Raw genomic sequence first — 15951 nt, 5'->3', positions numbered from 1 at the left:
TTTAGTTCTATCGTCACCACGAAATGTATTTAAGCAGAAATATTTACAGATATGAAAGGTGCTACTGCACAATACGAAATTCGATATACCTGATCCTAATTAATCAATATATGTAAACGTTATAATATTAGGTTGTCCGAAAAGGTTCTTTCGTTTTATGAGGAAATAATAGGTTCTTTGTTTTATATTATTTTGTCGAATTACGTGCGATCCATTTTGTTCTGTTGAGATAAACACCGCGACATTTCACAGACTTGCTTTCACCTTTGTATGAAGGTTCACTGTTGTAAAAAACACGTTTGCGAAAGAAGGACACTTTCGGGACAATCTAATAGATACAAGGCAGCAACTTTTTCTAGCCACTAAATTTCCCTTAAGTTCCCGTTAAATTTCTCTATGAATTTGTCTTTCTATAAATACAAGGAAATGCCAGTCAACCTTTCGAATGTTTAACCGTACTCATAGTGCATGCCATGTACTAAATATTCTAAATATTCTGAGAGGGTTGCATTCTTACAATTTCTTGTATCCTACGTTTTTGCTATAGAAAGCTATTTTATAGAAATTCCATCATTGAGCCAAGCAAAACGTGGCACACAAAGACGATGATTCGTATAATAAACTGAATAGGAGGTGAAATGCACCATACGAGATCGTTTTTGAGATTTTTTCGTCAAAGGGAAGAGCTTCCTTTTTCAAATCAGAGAAATCAGAAAGGAAATTTGTAACGTGTTGTTGGTATCGGCGCCGCGGCGAGCCTCGAGGCGGCGCGGCGTCCCCTTCATGCAGAATTTCCATTGAAAGATTCGCAGGACCCCCAGGGGGTGGTCGTGACGAGTGTCGGCGAATGTGTCGGCCTCAGGGGCGGAGAAACTTAATTCACTGCCCTCCCTCCTCTTCCTCTCCTTCCTTCTCGGCCTTTATCCTTCGCCGTTCTACTCTCTCTCTCTCTCTCTTTCTTTCTTTCTTTCGTTTCCTTTCTCTCTTCCATATCTCTGGGCTCACCTAGAACTCGAGTAAAGCTTACCCTCCAGTTCCAAACGAATTGAAAAAAAATAGCGAGAGAATTTCATACTTGTACCTTTGAGAAATGGTAATTTTGATAATTAATTTTGTTATTATTATCAGCGCGACTCTGTATTCCACTATGTGTCTCCAATTCTTTGTAAAAGGTACTTTGTAAAAGAAGAAAGATAATTAGTAAGTCGTTGTTCCTTTGATTGTTGTAGCCTTTGCTTACGTCCGCGTTATCTTATACGCGAAATTCTATTTTAATAAATCACCAATCAATTGAACAATAAATATATTTGTTTATTTGAAAAATTGATCTTCGATTTCAGTGTGTTGCTTCTTCTTTGTAAACATGTTAGAGAATATATGTGTCCACGACTGTTCAGTCTCTGAACTTACAGAATTTGTCTCATCAGAAATGTTTATATTTCGAGTACCTGATAATTGCATTGTTTGCTTCAGTATACTGTCGATTGCTCGTTCTGGAATTTTAAAAGGATAATCGTAACTCTAATTTTAAATAGAAAACTGTCGGAATTGTTTAAAATGAAGTTCCACCGTGCTTTCAGGTGCTGTGATAGTTTCTTCGTAAATTGAATTTTCTTCCGCTACAAAATTTCCATGTTCTTTATTCGCAAATGTTCCTTTTTATTCCCTCGCGAATGCTTGTTATTTCCTTAAGAAGTTTCCATCTTTCAAATTGCGTTATACAATTGGCAATTTTTTGATCGTCCTACTATATTCGACTAGAAGAGAGCGAAGTTAATTCGACGCTTGTTCTTCGATCTCGAATTTCGAGTTTAGCTCGAAATTTCGGGCGAAGACTGCTCTATCAGCGTGAATTAAAAGCGATCATGCGAAAGAGCCAATACAGCATGAACGAAAAAAGGACAACGTCGATCGACGAAACGAAACTTCCGATGGCCTGTTTTACGCGAAAGAGCGATTCCACCTTTTGCGACAAAGCTTCTCGTTTCGCTTTTACAGCTTCTCACGTCCGATTCCATCTAATCGACAGCTTTTTCCTCGTCAGGAAGAAACGACTACCATTTGTTCCATTTGTTCTACCGATCGAGAAACAAATGAGTTGTGCAATGTGGGCTGGGTAAGAAAAAGAAGTAGCTACTTCGATATCAAATAAACTAAATAAATGAATGAATACAACGAGTCCATGATACGTAATAATTGAGATTTAATTGAAATTCTATTGATTTATTTAGTTCATTCAGTGGTTGATTCATTGAACGCACAAAGTAAATTCGAAATTAAAGAAACAAACAAAAATACCTGAAGTATCCGTGACTGGACTAGAGCTTCGTAAAACGGAGGAAAGAAGAATTAAATCAGACAAACCAATTAATTTGTTACACGATCATACAATACCAGTTGATTCTTAACCGAGACCCTACGAACTCGATTAACACGTTCGCTCCAGCTCCGATTTTCATTTCGTACTGTGCTATAAGCTGAGAGCAAATCTTCGTACGATACCCTGTCTTTATATCGTGAAATACATTTTCACAATTTCAAGACGTTTATTTCAAATGTCATCCAAGTCGACACCAGGAATATTCTAAAATAACATGTCCATGTTCTTACTCCATTTTTCAAAAAGAAAAGAAGGAAGGAAAAGCAAATGTAATTAACCAATCCTCATATGTCTGATTGGTAATAATATTGTAAATAAAGGTAACTTTATGACAATACGATGAAAATTCTACTTAAAAAGCAACAGATATTCTTTGATAAGATAAACTTCGCAAATTTGAAACACGGTTTCCTCATTTTGCAAACCAATGAACATAGAACAGTTAAGAACTGGAGCGGCTGGACTATCAGCCGACTCGAGTGCGCGTTGTACGCAGTGACCGTGTTAAGTGAATTATAAAAATCCTTCAGAAATGAAAAAGAATGGATAGAGCAGCGGCGATACGAAGGTTCGTAAGGCGGAGAAATTACATGTTCAGCAAAGAGTCCCAGCTGCATATCCCTAAGGGTAATGCAGGTGGAAGCGGTTGGTCGTAATGTAATAATTTGCCCGTGGCCTGGGTCAAACGTCGAGTTCCGTTCGCAGTGGACTCTGTTCACAGGTGTGTCGTGAACGAACAGAAAATGAGAGAGAAATAAAAAATGACGAGGAAACGTCGCGAATAATTTCGGGCCCATCTACCGATGGCCACAAATTTATGACGAGGTAGTAAAAGTCTGACTGACTAATTCTGTTACTTTTACGAGCTTCGCGGATAAGACCGGACGACGCGACGGTCATCATTTCACGTTTGCCTGCTTTCGTTGAGAATTCTCCTGTTAGTTTATGATCCTTTCGTTTCCTTATCTTCCCTCCTTTCTCTCTGTTTTACATTCTCCGCTTAATTTTCCCTTTTCTTTCCTGGTTTTCTCTTGCTCTGCATTTCTCTTCGTTTTGTCTTTCTAACTTTCGTGTTGCACGGTCGCTGGTGAAAATATTATAGGACCACCCCTGGGAATTTTCCAGATATTATATTTCATTTTGAAACATTTTGAAATTTCATTATCGATGTAATGAAAATCATGATACGGTTGTCGTGGGTGTATTGGTCGAGTTTGATACGAATTTGAAAATGTATTTGGAAGTTAGAAGATATTTATTGGAACATTTCGCAAAAATCACCGAGATATCTGAACGATCGATCGTGTATTACTCGACATCAATTTTTCTTAGGAGCTCCTTTGTCGAGTCCCACTCGACGTTCTTTCAGACCCACTTTTTTTTGTGAAACGTGCGAAAGAAAAGCAGGATTGCATCCTGGAAATGATTTCAAGATATATCATACACTTAGAAATTATAAAATACAACAATAGCGTGAATAAAATTGGTATTTAATTGAATTTGTTTCCCCCTTTATTTATTTAAATTGCCTTATTTCTTGGTTAAAGTAAATTTCAAATAAAACACTAAAAAACGTCGGGGAGCTGCTGCTAACGAAATTGAAATAAAATTCGGAGTGCAAATTCTGTAGCACTAATTCTAAGTTCAACATTACTATTCACATTGTATACTAACGGCTCATCAAATATACGTTTGTAATAAACGTAACTTCTACATACATTTTTCGATTGCTGTCAAATATTACTATCGTAATTACCATAGTCGTGTCTCACTGTAACGCTAACGAAGTTTCAAAATGTTTCGTACAACGTATATAATACATTCATAAAAATCTTTTATGGCGAATGTTCGTACACTTTCGTGAGCCACTTTATATCTCTTCACATAGCTACTTTCCATTCTAACTTTGTTATTACAAGCTTCACGTATTTCAATATGAATTAATTCGAATCTTATTTACTATTCTAAACAAGTTCGATATCTTAGTCGTTGATACCAGTTTCAGTAATAAAAAGCATACTTAATGCGGTGAAATATTTTCATAGACAAGGTAATAAGCGGCATATCTCTATTACCGACAAATGAAGATAAAATAAGACAGCGATCGAACGAATTTAAACTAAATATCATTTCCTTTGTACTTTATACGTTCTCCTAACGATTCTCGGTACTTTCCATCGTAATTAATGTCTCTTGCGATTTTATGGAGTTTCTGAACCGAAAGAGGATATTCTTAACAAGATAATAAACCGAATAGCCATTTCTATGCCCGAACTGAACTCTTATCTTCGCATCTAGCACTCGAAATGACTACCTTTCAATTTCGACGCAACCTGTTCGAACCTAATCATCGATCTCTTTACGAGCTGAAATTATCCAGGTGTTCCATCAATTCGCGAACCTATTCGATACATTGACACGTGTTATGATACTTGACATTCAAAGTACGATTCAGGCCTCGCCGTTATAGCCATTTGCGTGTGATATATTTGCATATTGTACACGTATATCTAAATAATAATCTAATCTATATCTTTGAAGTTTCAAATAATAAATTGTTTAAGGAATAGCTATTACCGATCACGTCAGGAACAATCTAGTTATTGAAAATTCTGTTGAAATTTCAATGAAATTTTCATTACATCGTTACCGAGATTGTATCACTTACATCTCGGAGTATTATACTTTATTATTACATGTATGGAAAATTATATACTATAAGATATTTATTTATTTTCATAGCAATACGTATATTGTTCGAACGAATATTTAATAATCATGTTTGTGTGTAACTGCTCATCTATTCAAATGTTTCTCCAAAATGACTACCTTCGTATCACAGCAAACTGTACAATCTTTTATCGATCACCTGTTTACGAGTTCGGGATGTTCAGACGCGACGAGTTTGTCAGCTGCTCCGCGAGGATATCTGATATCGTTTAATAATCAAAATAATCAATTCTCTGAAAATGAGCAAATAGATCAATTGTTCAAAAATTCATAAAATATATGTGTGAGAAATTATCTTTCTCCTGTTAGGTATTTTTCCATACAACTTGCGTTTCGATTTTTCGAATACAGATTGTTTATTAACGTACATTAACTAATCAGAAATGTTCTATCTGGCAACTGTTATAAAAGCATTTTGTATTTATCGGGAAATTCCTCTCGGGCAGAGAGAAATGGGATATTTATTATCAAGAAAGTCGTAAGGAATGTAAAGCCGTAATAACGAAATTAATCGTAGAAACAAATTGGCCATTAACATCTAATTTACAATATTTTACCACATTCTTCGTTTGTCAGTATGTTCAAACAACGAATACATCTGACTGCAACTGTTACAAAAATTAGAAACGACTCGTTTTAACATCCACATCGAACATCAACATCGCTTGAAACATTCCACTTGAACATTCCTATGATATCCCGTAGGAAAAATTCGTCGTCGCGTCGTTGTAATTCATCTCCTCTAACCAACCGATAATGGCACCCGTGCCTTTCGCACTCTGATGCCTACGACTGCATAAACCAACACTCACGCAGTGTGCTTTCGTGAGTATGTGTTTGAATACACGTTTACGGAAACGCGAATATATTTCTATGGGCGATGGTATTAGTGGCGCGTGTAATTTTTTGTGCAATAATAAGAAAATATTTTATAGCGATATTTTAGGTTTCAATGTGATAATTATTTTTTGAAATAATAAATACTTGAATAAATATTATTATAAATAAATATAATAATAATAATAATATTAGAAAGATTAGTATCATTAGAAGTAAATAATTACTAACTGATATTACTAATATTATTGCTATTATTATTATTATTATTATTATTATTATATAAGCATGTATTAATATTTATTTATGCATTTATTATTTTATGAAATAATTACTATATTGAATATTATTAGTATTCTATGATTAGTGTTATTAGAAGCAAATAGTTATTTGCTAGTATCATTAATATCAGTGATATTAATATTATTAACATTAATAACGTCGTTAATATCATTTGGTTACAATTAATTAATTAATAATCTTTTATTCTATAATACTTTTACTGTTTTCAGACAGGAAAAACAAAAAGAGATATTTCATGGCCCGATGTAACAAATGTTTTCTAAGATAATAAATAACTAAAGGAATTAATAATAAGCATATACACTAATAATAATACCAATATGTAGTACAGTAATATTAATAACAATAATACTAATAATATCAGAATATTGTCAATAATTAGTCAATAAAAAATTGTATAATGTATGGTATTTTTATAGTTTCTAGACACCATACGTCATAGTATTTTGAAATACTGTCAGAATATAAAATGGTATCTGTTCCATTAAATGTTCCATAGAAAATACGCATGTCCGTAATAAAGAATCAGAAAACAAAAATAGGCGGATGTAGTTTGAGTTTTACTTTTCTTCTATAAAATTATACGCGTGGCCGAACTTGTACCGATGGCGAAGCAGGTGCCATCCTGGCTCGTAATGTAATAATCCAGCAGGTCAAACGGCTATTGTCGGCTACAGGTGTTGCCATCGAGGAACGGCCACAGTCAAAGTGCAACAAAGTTGACTGCCGACCGCAGCCTTTATGGGACCACACAGCGCGCCACGGTTCATGGGAGAGAAATCGAACCATGCGTTACGCGTAATTTGAGAAGCTACCACCGGGCCAAGAAAAATCGTAAAGGATGCTCCTGCTCGCTTGTAATTACAGGGTTGCCTCTAATTGAAGCGGTATTGGCAGAGGGGAACTAGGATTTCGACAGGAAGTTCGAAGGTTATAGGTTCGTTTTGAAAATGATTGGAAATTGATTGGTGACTGATTGGACGATTTCAGGATATCTGGAAAAAATTGTTCCTCTATATATAATCTACATACCTACTTGAAATCACTTGCGCTCTTTAATCTATTTTTCAGGACAGTTATTGTAATTCAAAGATTTAGGGCAGTTGTTATAATTTTGTCCAACTTGCCAAAGTTACGGATAAATTACGTTGTAACAATACATCCAACTTTGCGCAATAAAGGGGATGTAAATTAAAGAAGAATTACTATCGATTGTGGAACTGACAATCGTAGTAGTTTAAGTCAAGATTTTCACAATTTAATCGCAAATCGTAACTTTTATCATGCACCAGATTCCAAGTAGCATCCATTTAATTTTGTAATTAAATAAATTTATTTCATGCTACGGTATACCTTTTTTTTATAATTTGAGGAAATATAATGAGCTTTTTTAGAACAATAAACGCAAAATGTAACGCAAGAATGACAATGGACTTATAACACTATGATTCTTAATCCTTCAATTAGTAAAATAAATCTATATTCTCATCGATCGTCAATTTAAATCCTACTTTGTTGCAAATAAATCTTCGATCAAGATAAAAGTGGCCACTTTAAAATTGATCCCGGAAGCTGTCACGGTTCTGCACGGGATATTCATTCGAAGAACGATATCGTGAAGTCCACATAAACGGTGTTCAATAAAGAGATACTTTGGTTTGATTGACGTGCGCTTGATAAGAAAACGATAGTGATCGAGGACTTACGACTTCTCTTTCTTTTTTTGATCGCAGACAATCCTCCTGGGCGATAGCGGTGTTGGTAAGACATCTCTGCTGGTCCAGTTCGATACCGGAAGATTTCAACCGGGAAACTTCGCAGCAACTGTCGGCATCGGCTTCACGGTACGTGCCACGTCAATATTCAATATTTATTTGTTTGTTTAGACGAAAGCCAGTGGCCGTGGAAGCATTTGACTTGCAATCCGAATGCAGATTTTGTGCAAAGAGCACAAAACCGATTCGATGAGTATAACAAGAAATCAGGTTGGAATTTTGTAAAATATTTATTTAATTTTTTTACTCTTTGAATATCATTCTGTGAGAAGATTGGAAGTTTGTGTTTGAAAAGGAACTTTGATATTGTACGTTAATATGGATCGGATTAATGAGAAGAATTGAAAGTATTTAGAACAGGATCGATGAGCAAAAATGAGATTTGAAATTTTGCGTTTGGAATAGGATTATCGATACAAATTTTACAAGTCAGTTGTCCGCATCATTGACTTTCGTTCTTTCAACCCCTTAAGAGATCGCTAAATATTAGGAAAATAGTGTCAATAAAACACACGTCTTCGTTGCATTGCTTTATTAAAGAAATGTCTACGAAACGATATCAAAAATAATTTTCCAGCTGAGTCTTGTAATTATTACGATATTATGGAGCATTATGGAGATAAAATGTTCTATCTCTCGCGATACATATGGCAAAAATGTATCTTAAGGGGTTAACCTAATAAAATGATCATGAAGTATCTATCATGAGCAGATATGATTTAGCGTAAGTATTGATTTATTGATTTTCATGAGAATAACAGTGACTTGGTTTTTGAATTTTTCATCGCACAAAAAGATAACATCGATTAGTCTTTATTTCTACGTTTCCTTAGGATGTACTCCGTTAAATGGATAAAAAGAAGTTGATTCTCGAATAACGTTGAAGCTTTGTTGAGAGCGTTTTATGGATATTATTCTTAATTGCAACGAGGAAATACTCGATCGTTGGCTGAAATAAAATTCTCCTTCTAGAGTTCGCTTCGCCAATTAATTTTATTCCGTACTCGATTTTGTCCTACTTTCTTTACTTTACTTACCTGCTTTCATTATACCTACCATTCCTAATTTTCCCCAATTATTTGACTTCATTTATTTTCTAATTTGAACTCGCTTCCTATTTCCACTAGCTGTCTGACAGTCTTCCAATTAATTCCTTTGTTCTCTTAAAGCCATCGCATAACGTATTATTCGACGAATAATACTTTTTGGAGATACTTTTCATACCAAACCTATACTTAAACATACCTCAAAATAACTGAATTATGTCAAATTTTCTGTAGTCAGAACTCAGAACATTTGCATTTAAATCGAAGATCAACAATTAATATTATCATTATACATCTGTGTTATGGAGTATCTATCATTAAAAATAAAAAAAAGAAAGAAAGAAATTCTAAATTTCGATGCGTTGGGTACTGATATAATATATTCTACAAAATCTTAGAATTCGTGTCGTATATGTTCATTGTACAATAATTTTCCTACAAAATTTCAGAATACTAATCACATAATAGAAAAGTTCAGAATATCATTCATATAACATGCGTTTACTGTAAATCACGTTTTTCAGCAGAACCTCAGAGTACGCGTATCCATGAAAATATACTTTCGTCTTGCGATAACTTTCCTACAAGATTACAGAATATTACATATTTATATATAATCATACGGAGTAGTATAATAATACAGTACATTATTCATATAATATATTTTACGCTATAATCCCTTTTTTAATGGTGTACGCCACAAATGTATTTTTAAATCAGTAGAATCGTAAATTACGGTTTCTACGGTGAAATATCCTCTTCTGGCGTGAATCTTAAACGAATTATAAAGTGCCATTTCCCTTCGTTAACGGGATTGCAAACGAACGAAATTTGATGCAGAGAAATATTAAGAAAACGTTGCTCGTTTTACAGGCGCAATTTCTTGCGTTTACAGGCGTCGCGGTGACAGCCCATTGCGACGCAGGGTCGCGCGTCACATTTGCGTGTATCAGCGTCTACCAATGCGAACGATGCATTTATGCATGAGGCTGAAAGGCGCGCGCGACGCTTTTACGCGCTGCCTCGCGGACGTTTACTTGCACGCGCGCGCCCACCAAATTTACGATCATTCCTCAGCTATGTATTTGTCACTCTTACGTCTTGAGTTCTCCAAGTATTTCCATCTTTTTGTATGCTTCATATTTCAAAAAGAGAAGGAGAGAATATTTTTATTAACCCTTTTAACCCTTCAATTTCTACAAGTAATTTAGATTACGATGTGACGTACGCGCGAGTTTTGTCAGTTTCTAATGTCTCGCGATGTTTTATCACCGATATAATAGAACGTATTAACGCATTAATTTGTTGATAATAGAGAAATTAATTATTTGACAATAGAATATGTCGATGACTAAAGTTTCGCGATGTTTTATCACCGATATAATAGAACGTATTAACGCATTAATTTGTTGATAATAGAGAAATTAATTATTTGACAATAGAATATGTCGATGACTAAAGTTTCGCGATGTTTTATCACCGATACAATAGAACGTATTAACGCATTAATTTGTTGATAATAGAGAAATTAATTATTTGACAATAGAATATGTCGATGACTAAAGTTTCGCGATGTTTTATCACCGATACAATAGAACGTATTAACGCATTAATTTGTTGATAATAGGGAAATTAATTATTTGACAATAGAATATGTCGATGACTAAAGTTTCGCGATGTTTTATCACCGATACAATAGAACGTATTAACGCATTAATTTGTTGATAATAGAGAAATTAATTATTTGACAATAGAACATGTCGATGATTTGTTACAGGTACTGCAGAAATATCAATTTGTAGCGCCTTTTGGAGAAAAATAGTTTCAAAATTCAATGTTAGTTTATCATTAAATAGATATCTAGTCTTTGCATTGTATTCATCTTTATCAATGATTGTTGTTATTTCTATACTCAGAGGTAGGATCACTAAAAAAATCTTTATTGCACGCGCTTACAAAAACTAGGGATAAAAAGAAAAAAGCATCTTAAGCCTATCGATTAAATCTATCGATTGTAACTGGGATTATCTTCTAGTTACTATTTTTTATAACTAACGCATCTGCATATGGATGGCGAGCACGAACTCACGTTGTCATTTTCAACAATGGTATTGTTAATTTGCTTGCAAATTGTACGTTGATCCTTTTTAGGAGGATAAAATGATGTGTGAGAAGGAGTAACAAAGTGGATCGTGGTTCTTCAAAATATGCCCATGTACATCAAATACAATAAACGAAAATATTATTTTTGATAAATTTATGAAGCACATATAAATGTAGTTTTTATACAGCAGAAAGAAACGGTCAAGAACTATTTGTTGCGTATAAAAACTCAAATTTCAAAGTATACCTACAATACATGTACAGTGAGCCATCGATGTCAATTCTTATAATTCCTATTGTAGTAAATTATAATAAAGCGAACGAGGAATGTAAAATTGCGAGTAATGCGAGAAAGCAACTTCCGAGTGGTGCTCGTAAAGCTCTAACAATATAAAAGCAATTACAAAAACATCAGCTCGTCAAATAGGCTGACTTGCAATTTTATGACAATTTTTAATACTTTCGACTAATACAGTTCGATTCGTAAGAAAAATGTCTCACATCGATTAAAGAATTGACCGATTAAATAATTTTAATAAATATTCTAACATAAAGCTTTCAAATGTAAAATTCTACGGTTTTAAACTCTGCACGAATTCTCATTCTGCACTGCATCCACGAACGTGACATTTTCACACAGAATTAACAACATTAACCAAGAACAATTGCCTAGGGTAAAACACGATTTTACCAATACAGAATTTATAACCTTTTACATTAAACAATATCGCATGATTATATGATATGTGCGATATATGAGGAAAAGTTTGCTTTACTTTAGTCCATCATCCATCGCTATAATTAACGTATCGAATCGCAACAGGGGACAGCAGTCGTTTATTCGCGATACATGAAGTAATATTCAATATCGTCTAGTTAATGAACAAGTGAGTCGACATAAATTACAATCGCGAAACGTACCCGCGATAAACACACCGTTGGTGGCTTTTGTTATACCGTGTACAATGTGCACACAATAATCGAATACACAAGCATCGCCGGCCAGATGAAATTCAGTGATCGATTATTTTTAATCTCGAACGGTATCCTTTGGAAATTTATAATTTTCCCGTGATCATATTATTTGGAAGTTCGGTTTTGAAAGAGCGTAGTAATTCGATGTTTTAACGATTAAAATTTATGAATTATCTAAACTAAATGATATACGATATAATGCGTAAATGATATACAATATAATGATAAATGATATTTATGCGCGAAGAAAGCTTATGGTCTACTTTCATTAGCTCGTACTTCTTGAACAATGAAATAAAATTGGCCAATTAGAATTTGTTCATTTATTACGTGTGAAGGTAATTACGCGACAAATATAGTGCTCCTTTTCTACATCTTTCATTGTAAAAAATGCGACGAACCGTTTTTGGTTACTTGACAATTTTAGGATAATTAAGTATATATACCATATTATCTTTCAAGATTAAATTTCAGGATTAATCGTGATCGATATATGTTCTTTCTTTTAAATTTATCACTTAGAAGCAGTTAACTGGCTTCTTTGATATCGAAAGCTTTAGGTTGAAGTTATTAGTAGAGAATTGAATCTCTTCCGAATGAAAACTACCCAGGGATGTCATAAATATTCATTGGGCGAGAAGGGCACAGAGGTTGATCGAGGGAATTTTCTCTAATTATCATCGTCCAGACGCTTTTCACTTGTCTCGTTTCGTGGGATGAGTTGACGTGGTACGAGCCGTTAATGGTTTTCCCATTTGTAGTTCTGCTTCGCCTAACTATGATTAAGGAGAAACGAAGGATTTCATCGAGTCACGTCTGTGAATAAAATAATTAAGTACCTGACGTAATTCTGTCAAATTCTTTATTCTCCAACTATGAAACAGATTTTTCAAAAATCGACGAGCCGGATTAAAAAAAAGAAAAGAGAAAAAAGAAGCATTTAAATTATGCAACGTCAACTTGTACAAATTGATCAAACTCCTACTTTAGGAAATGGATACTTCATTTCCTCGCACAAAAGACCCGAAATTCGAATTCTGATTCGGACGTCTCGGTCGTACGTATCGAAATTTAATAGAAATCGAGGGAACTTCCAGATGGAAATCGGTATTCCTCAGGTTTATACGTACACTTTCAAGTCGTGGCGGACGGACAGCTATCCAGGCAGCGGTGCACCGTATCGTCGAGAAAGTTGAAATTGCTCTATCAAACAGCCGTTCCACTCGCAGATTTCTCTCGTAACACGTGTCTATCTCGTGATGGCCGTGTTTCGTCTCACGGCTTTCCCGCGAAACTTTCGTCTCGTTACGAGTGTCTCGCGTCCATACAGGATCTCGATCGAACCTGGTTCTTCCATTATACGAAATATTAATTATACGATATATAAACTTATCGTTTGTTAATTATTTCATAAAGTTATTTCTGGATAATTTGTATTCTAACGTTTCAGCGTTTATGTCGTATCTGTTAGTTTCAATGCTTGCAAATTACAACTCCAATTGAATCGTTTAAAAGCTACATTGATTGCCCTCGTGCATCGGAAAGCAAAGAAAAGCAACGATATTAGAAATATCGTGTTTTAAAATGTACGTTGAAACGTATGATCGTTCGTGCTGTCTTCTTGCGAACGATGTATTTATTGAAACAAGCGATTCGTTTTTTGAGAAATTCAGTGTAAACGAAATTGTGAAACTTACACAACGCGGAGCTAATTTTAGTTTCGCTTTACACAAGTTCAATTTCCACCTGGACGTTAACATTTTCAATTAAAACGGCTACAAACTTTCAATCGCGATTAACTGAACGCTAACAAGAAGTTCGTGGAAAAGTATGAAAATGCAAAATTGTAGGAAGAAAGAAGAAAAATTATAATACAACATTTATGTAGGCTATATTTAAATTATTACAAGAATCTAATATAAATCCATTATGCGCTGCATGATTATACTTCTCACCATCTGAGAACTCTTTAACGTTATTATTTTCAATTAAAACGGTCGCAAGTTAGCAATCACCATTAACCCGCCTTTAACAAGAAGTGCGTGCAAGATGTACGAAAATGATAAAATGATAAAGAAGGCTAAGAAAGGTCTCTACACAGTATTTCTACGTTATACTTAAAGCACGATGGTCTGTTGTCACGAACGAGGCCGAAACAAGCCTCGTGTTTTCCTGTAATCGCCGGTTGTAGTTTTACGCGTACGCGGAACGAGGCGGCGCACCGGCGGGCAAACGTCGGTAAAAGCTAATTAATTAGCATGAACTTACAGTTCAAATCCGTTACAGTTAATCACCGTGCACTGGATCGAACAGTACGAGTTTAGTCCTAATTAAAACCTTACGCAGATTTCACGTTGGCCGGAGTTAATTAATTTAACTTGGGTCCAACGACGACGTCGCGTTGCTGTTTGTAGCTGCATAATTAGAGGAAGAAAAGACGTAGGCTGATGAGCCTGTTGCCATCTATAGCTCTAGCTATTAATCTTGTACCGGTCGATTGATTGAGATAAAGATATTTGTAGAATACAGATTATAGTTTCTTTCTTTTTTCATTTTTATATTGTCGACAGGAATAACGTTTGCAGTAATTATTAGTTAGTTAGTTTATTGATAATTCCATTTTTTAGGACAAAAGTGTGGTTTATGTTAAATATTATCTTCACTCATCCCTCTACTCCCACCACAAACGCTTTCTTACGTGTATTGCATTTAAATTCTTTCCTATTTTCACTTTATCCCATTTACTCCTTCTCCAGATACTCTTGCTTCTCCTTTTTTTTTTTTTTTTTTAGTAATTATCATTAAATCATCATTTTTAGTAAAAGAATTATTTCATGTACGTATTTCATTGTTATTCGTGTATTTGATTTCTTGAAAATGAACTAATGAAGTCATACAGAAGAGTTTACAAAAGAGAAGAAAATAAAATTTCTTTTACCTACAAAATATTAAAATTCAGATGTTAGAATTATCCTCTTATGTAAATGATCGTCTATATTTTTTGACCTATATTAATATTGTTAATTTTTTTTATCTGTGTTGTGATTCTTCGCCACATGTTCAACATTTACGATATTTCATGTGCATTTTTGGGGAATTGAAATAATAGTAGGAAATAAAAATTAATTTCGAACAATAATGAAAAAATGTCATCGAAACATTCCGCTTGTTCAGAATGGAAAACAAACAACATTACATATGTAGGAAAAGTATGGTAAAAAAGAAGTCGATGCGTATCTGGGTTAATTAACTTTTCGTAGAATTTCACGTGTATTTTATGAAAAATTATTTCATTCCATTATTGATTTAATTAACTCGGTAGTAGGTTGAAGATGAAAACTGGACAAATTAGAAGAGAAAAGAAAAATGAAAAGAATCTTATGTGTTTTATCTTCTGTAATTAAGAAAAAAAACTTAAAAAAAAAGGAATAATCTTACGAAACTTCCTTAAGGCTTATGACAAAACGACAACGACAGTTTGAGAACAGGATCGAAGGCAAGTTTGCGATTCACGAAGCTTTCGCTTCTTCGACGCAATTCCCAGTCACTAGGACGTGACGTTCTAACGAATTACATAATTATCGAGTCAATGAGATTCAGATCAAGCGAGGCAAACAGATAAGCACCACACAAGCGATTGCGTAATGGTGTACCGTCACTTCCGCTCCGTACGTGCAGTACTCGTCGAATATTTACGTCAGAACTCGATTCTGAGATCGTGAAAGTGGAGAAAGAAAGCTCGTAGAAGAGCGTCAAATACAGTTAAGAAATGATATAGTTGAACCGATAAGTCGTAGTGCAC

At 34.4% G+C, this 15951-nt stretch overlaps 1 protein-coding gene across 4 annotated transcripts in view; it reads left to right on the top strand.

Annotated features, from left to right (window-relative positions):
• The window catches only part of LOC117165922 (RAS oncogene family member Rab26), a 152351-nt gene that overhangs the window by 42160 nt on the left and 94240 nt on the right, over window positions 1–15951 (top strand). For all 4 annotated transcript variants that reach the window (XR_013061892.1, XM_076627928.1, XM_033349450.2 and 1 more), the window contains one exon: window positions 7984–8094. Coding sequence is in view for 3 of the 4 variants with exons in the window: in XM_076627928.1 (XP_076484043.1) it covers window positions 7984–8094 (111 nt within the window). In the remaining variant the exon portion in view is untranslated. The remainder of the gene's footprint in view (window positions 1–7983; window positions 8095–15951) is intronic.

This window comes from Bombus vancouverensis, chromosome 3 (assembly GCF_051014615.1).
Source record: "Bombus vancouverensis nearcticus chromosome 3, iyBomVanc1_principal, whole genome shotgun sequence".
Lineage (NCBI taxonomy): Eukaryota > Metazoa > Arthropoda > Insecta > Hymenoptera > Apidae > Bombus > Bombus vancouverensis.
Note: the sequence above shows the minus strand (reverse complement) of the source record. Positions and strands in the feature narration are given on the sequence as shown.